The sequence below is a fragment of the Ahaetulla prasina genome, chromosome 4 (assembly GCF_028640845.1).
Source record: "Ahaetulla prasina isolate Xishuangbanna chromosome 4, ASM2864084v1, whole genome shotgun sequence".
Classification (NCBI taxonomy): domain Eukaryota; kingdom Metazoa; phylum Chordata; class Lepidosauria; order Squamata; family Colubridae; genus Ahaetulla; species Ahaetulla prasina.
This window is the reverse complement of record NC_080542.1, coordinates 129347195-129365704: the sequence shown is the minus strand read 5'-3', so window position 1 is coordinate 129365704 and position 18510 is coordinate 129347195. Positions and strand designations below refer to the sequence as shown.

The following is an 18510-nucleotide window of genomic DNA, read 5'->3' as shown; positions in this document are numbered from 1 at the left end:
AATAAATAATAAAAATAATAAACAAAGTATAAAAAAACAATAAGAGGTATCAAAAACCAACTTTCACACTTTACACACACACAACACAACACAATTGACTCACACACAATGTAAAAGCAGCTGCACTTCACACTTCACACAGCCACAAAAAGCTCAAAAACCAGCTTTCACACTTTACACACACACACCTCTCTCTCACACATACACACACACACACACACACACAAAATGCCACATACGGCTTTCTGAGATTTTGTGTGTTTGTGTAGTTAGAGTACAGAAACACACCAAATTTCAGAAAGCTGCACTAATATTTTATTTTTTTATTTTATTTTATTTTATTGTGGACTTCAAATCCCAGAGTTCCTCATTCAGCAAAGCAGGAAGTCAAAGCAGGCTGTAATCAGTAGCTGAAGAAAAATGCATGTCGTGCCCAAAAGGAGCAGTAATTATAGGTAAGTGAGGAAGGGAAATTGGGTGGGCATGGGTGGGGGCTCTTGTAAGTGGGGGCTGTTAAAAAGTGAGTTTAAAAGCCTGTGAGGATCAGGAAACTCCTCTGGGATCGACAGAGGCTTTTAAAACCTCATTTTTTTTCTTGTTTTCTTTTTCCCTTTGAATGAAGAGGGTTTTTTTAAAAAAACTTTTAAAGGGTTTTGATTATCTCTGCTCAGCCCCGCAATCATCAGAGGGTTTTTTGAGTTTTTTTTACTTTTAAAGGCATGTTTCGGCTGAAGAAAAACTTTTAAAAGTAAAAAAAAACCATCTGCTGATGGTGCGGCTCAGCAGAAGCAGGGGGGGTGGGGCCAGGGATTTTTGCTATCGGTCCTCTGAACCAGCAGCTACCTGATCGGGTGAGCCTGTGCAAATCGGGAGAATTTCACCCCTGCTTTGGTGGTTAGTCATGCCGGCCACATGACCATGGAGATGTCTTTGGATAGCGCTGGCTCTTCGGCTTTGAAATGGAGATGAGTACTGCCCCCTAGAATTGGGAACAACTAGTACATATGTCCGAGGGGAACCTTTACCTTTACCTATAAAATATTTCTTGCAAATAAATATTCTTTCTGTTATAGCTATGAAATGTGCTTCACTACTTCTTCCTTATGCTAAATTTCTGAGGAATGCTCACACATTTATGCAAAGATCTTCAACCTTCACTCACTGAGGGCCAAGATCTGTTCTCCATCATACCAGGGGACATAATAATGGATTAAATTACAGCAATATTGGTTCTTGAAAGTTAAGAAACAGGGAAGTAGATCTGATTACCTATAGAGATAGCAGACCCTTTTTCACTTAATATGTTCAACCAAGTCAAGCCACCTTACATGGTGGATACTTTAATTTAGATACCTGCAAAAACTAAGTGTTTAGACTTCATGGCCCAAAGAATCTTTTCAAACCCAATGGTCTTTTCCTTACTATTATTTTACACTGCCTATCATATAATGAAGATAAGGGTCTTTTCATCAAAGATGATAAGTTGTCTGGAGGCTAAGTCATACAATGAATGGCTAAGGGAACTAGGTACGTTTAGCCTAATGAACAGAAGGCTTAGGAGAGAACCTGATACTTGAAGAGCTGTCACCGGGAAAGGGCATTGATTTATTCTCTGTAGGACCTGAGGGCAGGGCAAGAAGCAATGGGTAAAAGCTCAGTAAGGAGACGTCCAACCCTGAACTTTCATGAACAGGAAATTTACTGTCATTGACAACAATTAAACAATGAAACAGCTTGTCTCTCTGAATTGTGGGTGTTCCATTGTCGGAGGTTTTCAAGAAAAGACTGGACAAACATTTGTCCGGGAAGCAGTGATGAAATGTAAAATTTGTTACTACCGGTTCTGTGGGTGTGGCTTGGTGGTGGGGGTAATGTGACTGGGTGGGCGTGGCCAATTTTTTTTTAAAGCATTTTTTCTACAACCTCTTCGGCCTAAGAAGTTGTATAAAAAATGCTTTCAAATGGCTCTGGCGATCCCAGCTAAGTTGCCTGATCGTTAGAGGCTTTTCTTTTAAAAGCATTTTTTTTGATCAGGCAACTTAGCTGGGATCGTCAGAGGAACCTTTTAAAAGCATTTTTTTTAACAATCTCTTCAGCCGAAGAAGTTGTAAAAACAATGCTTTTAAAAGCCTTTTGGCCAAAGAAAAGATGCTTTTAAAAGTTAAAAAAAACAACTTCTGATGATCGCGCGGCTCAGCTAGGCATGGGGGTGGGCAGGGATTTTTGCTACCGGTTCCCCGAACCACCTGCCGTCATCGCTACCAGATCGGACAATGTGGTCCGAACTGGGAGCATTTCACCACTGCCAAAAAATATAAGGATTCTGCCTTGGACAGATAATTGGACCAGAAGACCTCCAAGATCTCTTCCAGCCCTATAAGTCTATGGTTTTATAAGGTCACACAAGTATTATTGTTGCAGTAAAAGAATAATAAAGGTAAGTTCTATATCATCACAGCTTTAGTTGGATTATATTACTAGGAACACACTATAAATCCCTTCCAAATAAATACCCTGCAATTGATAGGGCACTGACCGTTGAATCACATTCTTCATTCCACAGCATTAGTATCTTATTAGATGCTAGACTTGTAGATTTGATAGCTGTGGCAGATCCCTTACTGCCCAGTTCTCCTTGCCCAAAACACACCTAATAATAATGTGCTAGGCACTATGGTAACAAAGGATTTTCTACCCAAGATTGAGTGAATATATTTGTGGCTCATAAGATACAAGACCTATTGCATGTATATCTACTCTTTTATAATAACACACCATATAACCTTCCAATGCAAGTATCTTAAGTTTATTTTCATTTATTTTATCTTTATTCCAAAATAGCACAAATAAGTAAGACTTGTCATGATTAATCATCTGCCAAGCTTATTTTTAAAATTATTTTATTCTTAGCTTGTTGAAATTCATAAAAAGAGTAAACTTCAAATGTATTTAAACACATTGTTTAACTGATAAAATATCTTTGCTTTCATCTGCAGTTTTATATTATACAACGTAACTTAAGGCATTTGTTTTTAAGACTGAACTAAAGTTTTCCAGGAAGTAGGTTTATAATCAGAGGACAGAATAATTTTCAAAAGAATATTGTAAATATGAAAATCAAACCAGAGAAAATCTGAACCAAAATAAAAGTCTCTAAGCTCAGAACAGAATCAAATTACAGAGTAAAACAGAAGGTCAACTCATCCAAGTTGTCCAAAATACAGGTACATACAACAGAATATAATGTGTTTCTGTTAGGTTACTAATACAGATCAGAATTCCAATTCACTTGTACATGTTGATACTAGAAAAATTAGAAAAAAGGTATATTTAATTTATTGATACATTCCAGAAAATTATATTTTTCATATATAGTTTTCCATGAAATTGTTATTTAATAATCAGCATATTGATTCAGGGATAGTCTATTTAAATTTATTTACCCTAGAACTAGATAGTCCTTTTTTAATCTGAGGTCATTTTTGACCTTTGTTGTGACCACATTCAAAAGGGTAGGCAAGACATGTCAAAAAGGTAGACAGAGATGGGGAAAGAATTAAAAGCAATCATCATTAAATATTTAAAGATATTTTAAAAATCAATTCAGTGTCTACTTATGGCAACAAATTGCATCACTAAGTATTAGTAGTAGTGGGGGAGTGGCTTGCGCAAACAGAAAATACTATTATTTATGGTCTTACATGTTCTCTCATTCACTGACTTTCCATTGACTAATTTTGAACTACTAGAAATCTTTCTATTGACTATTGATGAGGCTAGCTGTGTCTTGATGGGCAAAAAGAGTCATAAAGTAAAGTATTAAAAGGAAAAAGCTCTTTGACCATCACAAGTTATTGCCATGGCATAGGACTACTTGACTTGGGTTCATCAAAAATGTATGTCAAAGAACCAGTGCAACATTCAGTATAAAAAATGTAAAACTAGAACTGTTGATAATGTGTGAGTTAACATTACCAAGAATGATGATATTGATGATGATGATACAATATATATTAATTCACTGATGACAGCAGGATTACATTGGACTTCTGAAAATCAAGTTTTAGTTTTCACTATTTTGTGAACAGATATCACAAATTTAAATGTTTTAGAACCTCATGAAAATGGGAGCCTTTTTTTCCCCTCTCTCTCAATATTAGAATGGAGTCCCTGGATTCTTAATCAAAACAGCTAGAATGGTGGGTGTGTCATCCATCATAAGTTACAGTTATTTTGTAGAATAAGCAAAGCATCAAAGCATACAAACTATTAAGGAAACTACAATATTGTTTTGAAGAAGCAAAAAAAAAAACTATTAACAAAGTACAGATGAGTTCTAATTTATTGTCCCTTGGCTTCATAGAGATAATGAGATAGAACGAAATTAACTGAAGAAGAAAACCACGATTTTCATATGATAGGTATAACTTTTTAATACCAGCGACTTCTTTTCCAGATGTCTGCTCACTGAGCAAAGCCACACTTACAATAAGCCTCTGTTGCTCTTTAGCACACATATTTCCCAAAATTACTTTAAATATGCAATGCACAGCTTTAACCTTGCCTATGTTTTCTCAGGAATAAGCTGCAGAGAGTGCTAATTTAGCAATTATGAGGAAAGATTCAACTCATTGGTTTGTATTATGAAGCACGTTAACAGCTGGATTTTCACAGCATGTTAACCCACTGCTAACTTATACGGATGTCATTTAAGGAAAACAAAGAAAGAACTTGATGCACTAGTTATAAAATATGCATTACTCTTAGTCCAGTAAATGTATAAGTATTGCATAAGATACACTCAGGGACTGGCTAGAGATGAAGAGTAAGACAAGGCTGGGATGGAGTCTACCATTTTGTCTGACTCTGGTGCCAAATTTGACATGGATGAGCTCTGAGAATACAGTCGAAGATAGTGCAAAAGGCTGACAAGATAATGGTATTGAGCTAGCACAGCTCACAGTGTAATGGGCTGAGAGTCATTGAGGTGTGTATTTGATTGTATACAGTTTTCTTGGACGTCAGGGACAGGATCTTCTTTAAATGAGAAAGTGTCTATGAGCATCTTCAGATGTGCTGAGTTTAAGATTGCACTCAAGAAGAAAATGAGCTATAGGATCCATATGGTTACCACACACAAATGAAAAACGTTTGTAGTTTCGCTGTCTATGTCTGCCAACTGTTACAATTGTTTGAAAAGTATTTCAAACAAATTTATAACTCAGTGTGTTGAATAGAGATTTATGCTCTAGCTAGCCTAGAAAATGAAGTGTATTCCAGACACAAGCAATTTTCTTCCCCACCATCTCTGCATAGAATTGGCTGATTTTTTTTAAAAAGCATACTTTCTGTGACCTGTACTAATATATTTATCCCTCATTTGCTATATGTCAGCAATGTTGTTCAGAAGGAGGTAGGGGATTGTAATGTAATTCCATGTTAATCATCACATATTACTTGAGAGAAACTTTTCTTCCTTTTCCTACTAAGATTTCTGTGCAATAGTTTGTTTGGATCAAATGTTCTATTATGATTTATTTATTTTTGCACAGAGGAAAAAAATATGCTATTTATTTACTTTCAGTCTTTTTTTTCCTCTTTGAAAAGTGTTCAAAGATGATAAAGTAAAGCTGTAATAACCCATATCACTTCCAGAACCACAACTGCTGCCAAATACTACTGTATGATTGACAAACAAGATTATTAGTAATTGCAATTACTTAAATAATTTTAATTTAATTTAACTTACTTCAAATCTAGTCTAGGCCACTGACACTTCACAGTTCTGCTTTTCTAGCTTTTTCAGGTGTGGTATCTGGCTAACTTTCACTGCTACCCATAAAAATTGCCCACCCATGATTTAACACCACCAAAATAGTTATTTGTTGCACCAAGTATTGATTTGTCCACTTCAAAGGAAGTAATTTAGTTATTCAGAAGGAAAAGAATCCTGAATTTAAGACTCTCAAAAATCAGGGAAAAACCACCACCCCAACTGCCAGAATTATACATACTCAAAGAATCCTAGGTTTTAGTGTAATCCTAATCCTAACCTTAAAGTTAATTCTAAATTAAATAAAGTGAAAGCATTAATATACTTGTACTTCGTTTTTCTGAGTTTTATAACATTAGTGCACTTTGCAGAGCCTCTAGTAGAAACTTTAAAAAAAACAAAAACAAATTCATTTCGATACAACAGAAGGTTGGAAATGAATTATGTAAAGAGGTTCAGGAATCTGTTGTCAATCTGGGTGTCCATGAGCAAGATAACTCTCCAAAACTGAAACTAAAACAAACCAAATTTGGTATGATGGAGGAAACCAACAAAAGAAATTATGGGTTTAAAAGTGGTCGAATTGTGAAAGAGAAAATAATTCTCTTTCAGTGATGGCTAACCTTTTTGCTGTCGCGTGCCAAAAGGGGGGGGGAGCGTGGTGGGTCACGCACACGTGTGCCCACACCTATAATTCAGTGCACCCTGTGCATGTGTGCACAACCCCCACTTTTGCACGTGATGGCACGGTGGGCCCAGTAGGACCATTTTTTACCCTTCCCAGGCTCAGAGGCTTTCTAGAGCCTGGGGTGGGTAAAAACAGCCTTCCCCATTCTCCCAGAGGCCCTCTGGAGACCAGAAAAAGCCTGTTTCCTGACTTCCTGTGGGCCCGGAAGGCCTGAAAATCAGCTGGCCGGCATGTGCATGCATGCTGGAGCTGAGCTAGGGCAACGCTCACATGCCCACAGATATGGGTCCACGTGCCAAGGTGGCACAGGTTCGCCATAACAGCCGTAGGGAATTCTTACAGAAGAGGCAATAGGTCAGGGTTCAGAATGCTACTAGAATTCTCCATTCTAAGTTTCTTGCCTTCCTTCTGGATACATGACCAAAAATGGAATCAATGCAGTCCATCTGTTTCCATCTGCACACAGAAGTGTAGATCAATTCAACACAAGGGAGAGCATAAACACACCCATACATAAAAGCACATACAACACATACCTCTCACACAGAATCAAATACAGAGACTTCCTACAGCAGGGGTATCAAACTCGATTTCATTAAGGGCCACAATAGGGTTGTGTTTGACCTCGGAGGGCCAAGTGGGTGTGGCTGGGGTGGGAGCGGCCAGCTTGATGTTCTGCAGCCCTCTGCCAGAGAAAATGGAGCTTGGGAAGGCTGCATGCGGTCCTCCTGAGCTCTGTTTTCCCTGGCAGAGGCACTGCGGGCCTTTACTGTTTCCAGGGCGGTCCCGCAGGCCACATCTAAACGCCTTGAGTTTGATACCCCTGTCCTATAGCCTTTGCTATTGATGGAGCTAGAAAGAATTGTAGGAGCCATGTTCTGCATGCTTTTGCTAACTTGATGAACCTGGGCAAGGAAACAACTAACAACAAATTAACTTCCTGATTCTGGGGTGAGCATTCATCAGCACAGCTTGATTTTAGATACTAGTCTTAGTGAATCTTACAGGGGACTTTTCAGCCAGGAAATGCCATTATCAGCTATAGTTGTGTAGCTTCAGCTAGGACCAATCCTCTCATTCTAATTCTGTGCCTTACATTCCTGATGTTGCAACACAACATACAGAAACTGTCAGTTAAAATCAGTCTGCATACAATATTCACAATGGGCCTGAAAAAAAAAATAGAAGTTTGATCCTGTCACCCTTTGCTAAATACATTAAGTACCAGCTAGGATGTTGGGAGGCTTGTTTATGGCCATGTGGGGAGTCATCTGTCATGGGCAATTCAGAGACTCAAGAAATCAGCAGGCTGGATTCCCTAATTTCACTATTGCGGTGCTTTAGTTCTTCAGAGCAGGTAGCAGTTCTGCTTTCCAAATGTGATGGCCTCGATCTCAGTTCTGTATTTTCTCTTTCTTAGGTGAACTTGCTACCAAGAGTAGTGTTTCTTAGCTTTAGCAACTTTTAAGATGCTTGGATTTCAACTTCCAGAATGTCCCAAGAATTGAATTATCAAGGCTGAGAAATACTTCTCTGGATTCATTGTACCCCCCCATTGCCATCTATCAGCCCCTTCATCCCCTCCTTCCCTCTAGCGAAGCAGGAAGGCGGCACGCCCTCTGCTCTTCCTCCCTCTGCTCTTCCTCGGTCTTTCTCTAAACATTTCTGCTCCGGATCTACAGTAATGTCTTGGACCTTTTATTTCAATCTCAACTATTTCTGTTTAATTGAGAATAATTGCCAGGGTTGATCGGATTTACCTTTTTATGGTTTCACATTGTTTATTGTTTTATTGTTTCAACTTTCATTCTTCTATCCGCCTGGGCGCTGCCCTTCCCTAACTGAGAAAGCGCTAAGGAAATGTGTGGCATTTCTCTCCGCAGAGCCCACCAGGAGTGTGAGTGTGTGTATGGGGAGGGGGGGAGAAATGTGCGCGGTGTCGCTTCGCCTTATCCTTGCTGTTTATGCTGACACAAACAGATTTACACGCGCGCACCCTCCACAGCGATCCGCCACCTCAGTTTCCATCGCGGGCTATATTCCCGATTATTTGAAGGAACAGGAGGGAAGCAGCCACGAAGTGGGCGAGCGGAGGGAAGTGCTCAGTGGCGAGCATCGGAGGAGGGTCCGTGAGCAGAACACGCCCGATCCCCGTGGGCCATAAGGCGCCGCCGGTGAGTTAGGAGGCGGAGGAGAGACTAAGGGAACAAACCTGAGGCAGGTGTGAGGTGCTGGAAAACTGCCAACGTACAAGGTGTAGGCGGCGGTTTCTCCCTCAGAGTACAAAGCTTCTGCCCCGGGGGTTTGGTGGGGAGGTGGGTTGCTGACGAGAACTACGAGCGAGCAATTGGCGAGGCTGAGAAGAGGCTGTGCGCTTTCAGGCTCGGGGTCAAAGCTGGGGGCGTAACCTAGGGGCGGATACCGCTGAACTGGGCTTGACAAGGAAAAAGTGGAAGGAGGACAAAGCGCAACAGCGCACAAGCTTGAGGCCAGGCTGTTAATGCCCGCGATCGTAGAGGTCTCTGTGGGGCGCACTGACCTCTGAGTGGCTGGCAGGAGGCAGCGCATCCGTTGATGAGAGCCAGACGGGCGCCAAAGATCTATAGGGTGGCGAGAGTCTTGAAGATGCTGCACTAGAGCCGATCTTGCACACTCTTAACCACGGAGGGAGCAGGGCTAAGGGGAAGAGACGCTCGGCCCTTTCAGGTAACCGGGCCGTTTTGACACCTTTGGAGAGCCGCGCGGAGATTGAGAGCTTGGATGAACCCCACAGCTGGCCCGGACTTTTTTCTGTGTGCACTGAGTAGCCATCTTACACCTGGAGGGGAAAGAGCCACAGGGATGCCCTGAAATACCCGCGTGGGGTGATCGGCTGGCAGAGTAGGTGGGCGTGTTGGGTTGACGGCAGTCAGCCAAGGCGAGATCTGGGAGCGTGCTATCCGCGTCTTCAGACGGGCGCTTCAAGCCATGTCAGCCTCACTTCGCTTACCTGCTGCGCGAAGACCCCCTGCTTCTTCAGAGGCGGTCAAATAGCGGAGCAGGAGAAGGCGGCTCCCCATAGCCGGCGTACTCCTGCCCGCCTCCTCTTGCTTCGGCTTCGTGCGTCTGTCGGTCCCTCCCTCTCTGTCTCCAAGCCTCTCCACCCCTTTCTCCTTTTCCACCCATTCACCCTTCGAGTAGATTTCGGGGCTTTGGTGAATGTGGATTCTTGTTTCGTGGAGGGGGGGGGGAGACGGACGGACGTGGGGGCGGAGAAGGGGTGGGGACTCGGGGCTTTGGAAATTGCGTCGGATCCTCTCTTATTGCCACTGATTTGGGCTTCTTCTCCTTAGGCTGGAGGAAGGAGCTGCTTGGCACTTCTGCCAGCGTTCCCACCGCCGCTGCCAGCCGCTTGGATCAGCGCAGGCAGAGGCGGCGTCCCATAGCCGAGGGGCTTTAGGACTGCAAGCCCCCGCCGCGTTTGCAGGGCGCACGAGGCGTCAGGTCAGTCGCGAGCGAGCGAGCGAGCGCCGGGTCTGGGCACTGGGCAAGTCTCGAGCTCCCCCGAGGGCAGATCCGTCTCCCTCCGAGGGGATCGCCAGGGTGGAAGGTCTTGCGCCCCTCCTTCCGCGTCTGGCGAGACGATCGGGAGGTGAAGAGGGCAAGAGGGAGGGGAAGAGAAGTTGGGGAAAAAGTCGCCTCTTGCCTTACCAACTGCTTTCCATTCCTCCTCAGTGCTATAGACAGGCGCCCTGCTGAGCTTTTCCCTAGGAGAGTTGAGAACCGGCTTAGGAGAAGAAAGCGGCGAGGATTTCCGCGCGCTTCGTCCATCTGTTCCGCGGGTGCGACTTCGTTATTAGTTTTTCCGCTGTTGGCTTCCCCCCCCCCCACATGTTAACCTCTATTTGAACATGGCAAGGACAGTATCTCCTGGAAATGGATTCAGTGTGGGGAAAAACACAGGAAACCAGAGCTAAATGACAGGATACGGGAGACTTAAGGCGATAGTCGAGAGAGAGAAAGGGAGAGAGAGAGAGAGAGGAGAGAGAGAGCGCGCCTACTGCAATCGACAAGACTTCTGGTGCTACTACTACAATTGTTGTCGGCTGAATCAGTTTTCTTTTTCTTTTTAACTGCCCGTGCTGAAGGAGGATTTAAGATCTGAGAGGAATTGCGTGGAGAGATTGGATAATCTTGTTCCCTTTCTTCAGACCTCCTGTATCCGAAGATGGCCTGGGGTCTACTTTTGCACTGTGCAGCCCTCACAGTCGCCCTTGGCAGGGCTTTGAAGAGTGGTAAGTGACTCAAGATCACTTTCAGGTGCATCCAGATTGCATTCTGCAAGTTGGAAGTCCCTTTGCCTGAGATGATGATGATAAGCCTGAAACAGGTTTTAACTGTATTGGCTAGAAGGAAAGGTTGATGGATAACATGCTGGGTATTCATCTAGAATTACACCTAATCAACACGCTTAGTCTGTCAGCCCTTCCTTTTTGGCTCCATATTCTAATGCAATATGTAACACTGGGCTTACGGCTTTCACATAATAGCCAATCATTTTAATGTTTCCTTCCTTTGGCAGCTGCACAAGATTGTCCAGAAAAATTAAACAGATGAGTATTTCAAATACCCAAGTATTGTTCACTACTGAGGAAGTGAAGGCTAAGGGAGATAGAGGTATATAGCTATATAACCATCTTTGCTAACTATACAAGTACAATTTCCCTTGCTACAAAATGAAAAAAGGTTTGAGTTTACAGACTGCAAGGAATATAAAGCATTCTTCTTCGCAGGCAACAATTCTATGAAAGAATTCCCTCAAACAGTCTTTGTATATGGCCTTAGGGCAATGCTTGATAGCAGCAGCTTCAAAACAGCATGGGTTTCTGGCACAATAGTGGTCAGGCATCTGGAATATCTCATTATATTATGCATTCTTTAAAATGTTGTTACTTAGGAGTGGCTGGCATTTAACTTGCATGCATGGAGTGGGGAAATCACCTGGGTTTTTCCTCTCAGAACCAAGTCTAAGCAGTTATTAGCTAATTACTAAATATTAACTTCTTGCTTGACTAGGATTTCAATCAAAGTAATTAAATGAAGGGACATCTTCCTCTGTACTTCGGGTGGTATATTGTTTTAATAAGCGACTGCATGTAGTGTGTGTGTCTTACAGGAACAGATTTAAATCACATGTTATGAAGGAAATTAATCTTTTTCCAATATGAGGAAGTTGGCTAATTTGGTCAAAACTCAACAAGTTCTCTTGTTTGCTTCTTCAGTAATGTTACAGTAGGATCTGGAAATTAGTGGTGCTTTGGAATTAGATCTTCTCTTTCAGTTGTCAAGTCTTTCTTTTGGGGGATTACAGGTTCAGGCTGTGCATTTTCAGTTATACATGAATAGTACCGAATTTAACTGGGAGGTATAAATCAGAAGAGGCTCATTGAAAGCCTGGTGGAGTGAGATGTGCTAAATGCCTTTGTGCCATCAACTAATATTCTTTGATGAGCCCGATCTAGGAAGAAACTACAATGCTACCATTGAGTCTGAGTAATTGTGGGCAAAATATTTTTAGCCCCACTGAAGTCATCGCAGTTCCTTGGATCTGCAACAATTCAACAGATCCACAAATGCCAGATCTTCCTCTGTCCAGTTCAAGTGTCTGCAAAATTAATTCATTAACCGTATTTAGAGCTAATGGTCCAAAGTCATTAGAAACTGCTTCTCTTAATCAAGTAAGAGAGAGAGATTTCACAGAGCCAGAGAGTCTTAACAGCCCACATTATCTTATTATATTATCACTTTCCCAGGAGATAGCGATTAAAGTGTTATTGGTGGTGAGTCCACTAAATGTTTCCTGGAGTGACTCTGTCAAGTGATTTACTGGTTTATTTCAACCATTTCACATATTCCAGAATATGCCGTGTTGTTTGCATAGTATTAGAGAAGACTTAATGAAGTGGGATAGTTTTCTTCCTAAGTCTGCTACAGATGGCAAATCATGCCAGATTGTCTCTCCTACCACATGCAAGAGGTTTGTACAGGAATATCATTGGCTGTTCACTTTGAACTCCTAAGGACAACATCTTTTGTTCTCAGGGAAGACACATACTATGCAAACTGCCAAAGCAGGGATAAATAGGAACATGCAACCAACTCAAAAATCATAATTTGTTGAAGGAAATAAACCATTTCATTCTCTCCTAATTTTTGGCAGATGTTTCCTATAATTGCTGTGGTTGGTGCATTTTATGTCCTCTTTCTTTCAAACTGACTTTGTTTTCAATAGTAAAATTCTGCACACCAATAATTTCACATTAAGAACTATTGATAACTATTTTCATATCACCAATTTCTCTTAGAAGCAAGATTCCAACCTGTGTATGCCATTCCTGGGAAAATGTTATGCATTGCAAAGCTACACATGCTTGGTTGGGTGATATTAATGGAATATCAGTGTCATTGCAGATTAGTGGTCCATAATTTTTAAAACTAACCAGTGCAGACTCACAAGCAATAATGGCATTATTGACACTGGAGGCTCATGAGTTGTCTTTTCTTCCATCTTTATAATTCTATAAATTGTAGTTAATCTTAACATGAGTCAGAGCACTTTTACTCAAGAACAACGCATGAGATTTGAAAGACTGGGGAAGGCAGGAATTTTGTAATTGGAACTAAAGTTTGCTTTGTTTTCCTTTCCTTTCTGCTTTGCTAACCCTTATCTGCTTCCCAAGCAGCATAGGTGGGGGAAAACTTCCGTAATGGAGCTAAGTAAACCTTTGCTGTTTTAACAATGTGCTTTGTTGCTGGGTAGTCTGGATCTCTGGAGCACAGATAACTTCAAATTGCTTAGATTTAGTATCTGATAAACCAGAAAGAGAGGGATGCTGTAAACAAGCCAGATTGTCTAATGACAAAGAACAGGCTCATTATCAGAAAGCTTAACAGTAAGGGGTGGGGGGTGGCAAAAGGCACTGTGTTAGCTTCAAGTTGCTTCCTGTGTAAAATTTAATATTTAATAGCATTGTAGCAACATAATCTATAATTAACTACTTATTGTATACTACTGTAGTATACTACTATGAGTACTGTTAGTACTTTCTATTCTGTAGTCATTAGGTAACAAAACCTTAATTTGGATAAAAGGTATTCGGTAAAGTTACCTGGTTTGCATGTATTTTTAAAAATGATTTGAAAGAAGATGAAGTTGATTCCGCTATTTATTTTGTTTACAGAGAAAATATATATATATAAACAACTGAATAAACAATTGTGCAACCTATGGGAAAGTAAATATATTAGCTTGAGTTGACCTGAGCTGAAGTACTGAATGGCCTATTATTTATAAGATGGATCGATCAAATGATGTGATTTCAATATAATATATGTATGCTTGTGTGTTTTAATTGCAGATCGATGTGGTGAAAACATAAAAATTTTAGAGCCTGGATATCTCACCTCTCCTGGCTACCCTAATAGTTACCATCCAAGTCAAAAATGTGAATGGTTGATTCAAGCTGCTCAGCCTCACCAGAGGATTATGATCAATTTCAACCCACACTTTGATTTAGAGGACAGAGAATGCAAGTAAGTGAAATTGACCTGTAAGGGGGAACCACAGCACCATCTAGTGGACAAAAGACATTGAGGATGTCTTATTCAGGGGGTAGGGAGTTGAAACAGCTTATAAGTGTGAAATTATGTGTGCAAAATTCATTTCTTGGTGATGTGACTTCAGATTGGACCACATGTAAAAGCAAGTACACATTTCATAGTAGACACTGTCATAGTTATAATCTTAGAATCCATCTGCTTATTTTGTTGGGAACTTGGACCAATTAGCAGTTATTTCTTCTGAAACTTGCAGGAGAAAAAAGGCAACTGCTTCTTTTTTTAAAAAAAATGTTATAGTTATGAAAAGAAGAACACAGTCATGTTTTTTTAAAAAAATAAGCTCAATTTATTGACTAATTGTATATCATTTTTTGTTCATTTGATGGCAGTGATATTTATAACAGAGTGGAACGAGGCTTGGGTATACATGTATTTTAGAGATTTCCCTTAGAAAATATTGGTGTACTGTCAAGAAAAGTATATCGATTAACAGAAATGATTTTTCAATACGAATTGCTGAGTTAGCTGAGAATTTTACAATTGTACTGATAAGTATATAGTTTATAGAATGCAATGTGCAAAATCTTTATAGCACTAATATCTAATTAAAAGTTAGTTGTGGTTAAAGTGTTTTCACTGGTTAGGTCGCTCTTTATTATGGAAGCTCACTAGGTGACTTTTGGCTAATATTTCAGTTTTCTTGTTGTGAAGGAAATTAAGATAATCACATACTTGCACCTTAGAGAAACAGCACAATGTAAATGTAATACATCAAGTGATCTCATGCCAAAGTAGCGTTCATTCTGAGATCGGTATGAAATAATTTATTTAAGCAGTACTCTCACAACATCGATTGAAAGTAAACAGGTAAAAATGTATTCCATCAGAGAGTATTTGAGAACTAATTTGCCCTCTGAGTTTATATGTAGAAGATGGGAACCATTAGCTTCCAGATGTTGTTGAATGTTCCCAGCAGTTCTAACCCACATAGTCAGTTTAAGGGGTACTAACATAGTAACTGAGCAGAAATTGGAAGTTCATAGATTGCTCATAAAGGTTTTGTTATATAGGATGTATAATGTGACTTCTATGTGGTGGCATAGTGGTGGTGCAATGGCTAGAATGCAGTAGTGCAGGTTAATTATGTATTCCACTGCCAGGAGTTCGATCCTGACCGGCTCAAGGTTGACTCAGCCTTCCATCCTTCTAAGATTGGTAAAAATGAGGACCAGATTGTTACTCTTAGAGAGGGCTATAAAGCACCATGAAGCAGTACATAAATCTAAATGCAATTGCAATGCAATGTGCGAATAAGCTCAAGCTCTTCCTGTGATATTGAGGTTGTGAGTCTTTGTAATATTTCTATTGTTACAAATGGGATAAAAGATAATTGTTTGTCATAAACCAGACTCTTATCTTGTTTCTGACTGGGGACTATTTTTGTTGTTTTTGTTACAAAACTGGAGAACCAGATTCAAAATCTTATCATTGCTGGATAAAGTGATTAAATAAGGAAATGTTTAGCATTAATTATCTTACCATTAATAGACCCACCTTTAGACAAAGTGAGGCTGTGGCCTCAAGCAGTAAATGTTGTATATTCTGATATTCTGAAGGAACACCCACTATGATTGCCTTGCATTTTTAGCACAGGGAACAGAAGAGATACCCTTTCTTCCAATGACCAATGCTTGGTTTTGTGAGCTTTTTTATAATACACTCTACTATATACCCTTGACTTGGAAAATACAACTTATCCAGAATGCAATTCCATGACACATTGCAATGTGCTCTGCATTTGACACCTATGCTTTGCAATCCATACCAGTTATCAGAAAGTTTCCAGGTAAAATTCAAGATATTGGTTGTCATCTATAAATCATTTGCATGGCTCATGACCATCATTACCTACACAAGTGCTCTTCTTTTCTCCAATTGTCTTTGTCCTGTAAGATAGGATGAGATGGGCATGTCCCACATCCCTTCCATTAAAGAAGGATTGTGGGTTGCCAGAGGTGTGCTCTGTTGCCACTCCTGGCTTCTGGAATATCTATGGATAGACCATAGAATCATAGGATTGGAAGGGATCTAAGAGGCATTCCGTTCCAACCCCCTGTTCAAGGCAGGAAACCTTGTACTCTGCAGGTCAAATGGTTGTCCAGGCTATTTTTTAAAATCTCCAATGATGTAGCACCCACAACCCCAGGAGGCAAGCTGTTCCATTGATTAATTGTTCTCCTTGTCGGAAATTTTTCAACTTTCTCCTTAGTTTTAGGTTGCATCTCTCTTTTTTGTCCTGCTTTTTGTCCTGCCCTCTGGTGCTTTGGAGAACAAATCAATCTGCTCTTCTCCATGACAGCCCCTCAAATACTGGAAGGCAGCTATTATGGTACCCCTAACTATACCTACTTCCCTTAACTGTTCATCATATGGTTTAATCTCCAGAGCCCTTACCATTTTTGTTGCTTTTCATTGTACATTTTCTATGGTCTCAGGCCTTTGTTTGTATCCTGATGACCAGAACTGGATGCAGTACTCCTGTGTGGCCTCATTAGTGGGGTATAAAATTACAATATCACTATTTGTGATCTAGATGCTATCCTTTTTTTCATACAGTCTAGGACTGCATTGGGGGTTGTTTTTTTTTTTGGCAGCTGCAGCACATTGCTGGCTCATCCCTACAAAGACACCTTAGATGCTCTCCCAGTTACTACTGTTGAGTCAGGTGCTACCTAATCTATAGCTAGGCATTTGGTTTTTACTGACCAAGAATGACTTGGAAAATACAACTTATCCAGAATGCAATTCCATGACACATTGCAATGTGCTCTGCATTTGACACCTATGCTTTGCAATCCATACCAGTTATCAGAAAGTTTCCAGGTAAAATTCAAGATATTGGTTGTCATCTATAAATCATTTGCATGGCTCATGACCATCATTACCTACACAAGTGCTCTTCTTTTCTCCAATTGTCTTTGTCCTGTAAGATAGGATGAGATGGGCATGTCCCACATCCCTTCCATTAAAGAAGGATTGTGGGTTGCCAGAGGTGTGCTCTGTTGCCACTCCTGGCTTCTGGAATATCTATGGATAGACCATAGAATCATAGGATTGGAAGGATCTAAGAGGCATTCCGTTCCAACCCCTGTTCAAGGCAGGAAACCTTGTACTCTGCAGGTCAAATGGTTGTCCAGGCTATTTTTAAAATCTCCAATGATGTAGCACCCACAACCCCAGGAGGCAAGCTGTTCCATTGATTAATTGTTCTCCTTGTCGGAAATTTTCAACTTTCTCCTTAGTTTTAGGTTGCATCTCTTTTTGTCCTGCTTTTTGTCCTGCCCTCTGGTGCTTTGGAGAACAAATCAATCTGCTCTTCTCCATGACAGCCCCTCAAATACTGGAAGGCAGCTATTATGGTACCCCTAACTATACCTACTTCCCTTAACTGTTCATCATATGGTTTAATCTCCAGAGCCCTTACCATTTTTGTTGCTTTTCATTGTACATTTTCTATGGTCTCAGGCCTTTGTTTGTATCCTGATGACCAGAACTGGATGCAGTACTCCTGTGTGGCCTCATTAGTGGGGTATAAAATTACAATATCACTATTTGTGATCTAGATGCTATCCTTTTTTTCATACAGTCTAGGACTGCATTGGGGGTTGTTTTTTTTTTTGGCAGCTGCAGCACATTGCTGGCTCATCCCTACAAAGACACCTTAGATGCTCTCCCAGTTACTACTGTTGAGTCAGGTGCTACCTAATCTATAGCTAGGCATTTGGTTTTTACTGACCAAGAATGACTTGGAAAACCTGGCTTTTTAAACAGTACACGAGCCAAGAAGTTTTGTGATCCTGCCAAGTGATGACTGATGAAGGTTGTTGATGGCCAGACTGATGTTTTATGTACTTCCTCATAGCATCATTTCATTTTTATAGCTTCTGCAATTTGATTGTATGTTTCTGATGAGTTTTTATCATAAGGCACCTTGAATCTTTCTGATCTGGTGGCATTTTAAGTGTAACAAATAAAGAACACTTGTGTGGGAGGAATACTCTATATAGGTTGCCTCAAGAAGCAAAATCTCTGTGGCTGGGCCTAACTAATGAATAGACTGCTTCTTCTGACACAGGTAAGTGATTGAATGATTATTGAGCAGGAACTGTAAAATAAGGCTACTTGGGTAGGGTATTTGGCAGGTGGAAGAGAAAACACCTTGATGATCTTAGTCTGATGAAAAGGAGCTTGAATCTCCATAAAAGTAGCCTCTGACATGTGACCACACGTGGGACCAAAATTTCCATTGTAAGTCATTGCGGTCGTAAGTCAAGTCATCACAAGACTGAACCTGATTTTAATAACATTTTTATGGGAATCATGTCACCATGATTATTGAGCTAATCATGTAGTCATTAAGTGAATATAGTTTCCCCAGTGAATCCAACAA

The 18510-nt window shown here is 40.6% G+C and overlaps 1 protein-coding gene across 1 annotated transcript in view; it reads left to right on the top strand.

The window, feature by feature from the left end:
- Positions 1 to 9748: 9748 nt before the first annotated feature.
- NRP1 (neuropilin 1) overlaps positions 9749 to 18510 on the top strand; it is a 172506-nt gene continuing 163744 nt past the window's right edge. The window contains 4 exon segments of the mRNA XM_058181143.1: positions 9749 to 9944; positions 10176 to 10282; positions 10589 to 10735; positions 13859 to 14033. Of these exon segments, the coding sequence (XP_058037126.1) occupies positions 10669 to 10735; positions 13859 to 14033 (242 nt within the window). The 5' untranslated portion in view covers positions 9749 to 9944; positions 10176 to 10282; positions 10589 to 10668.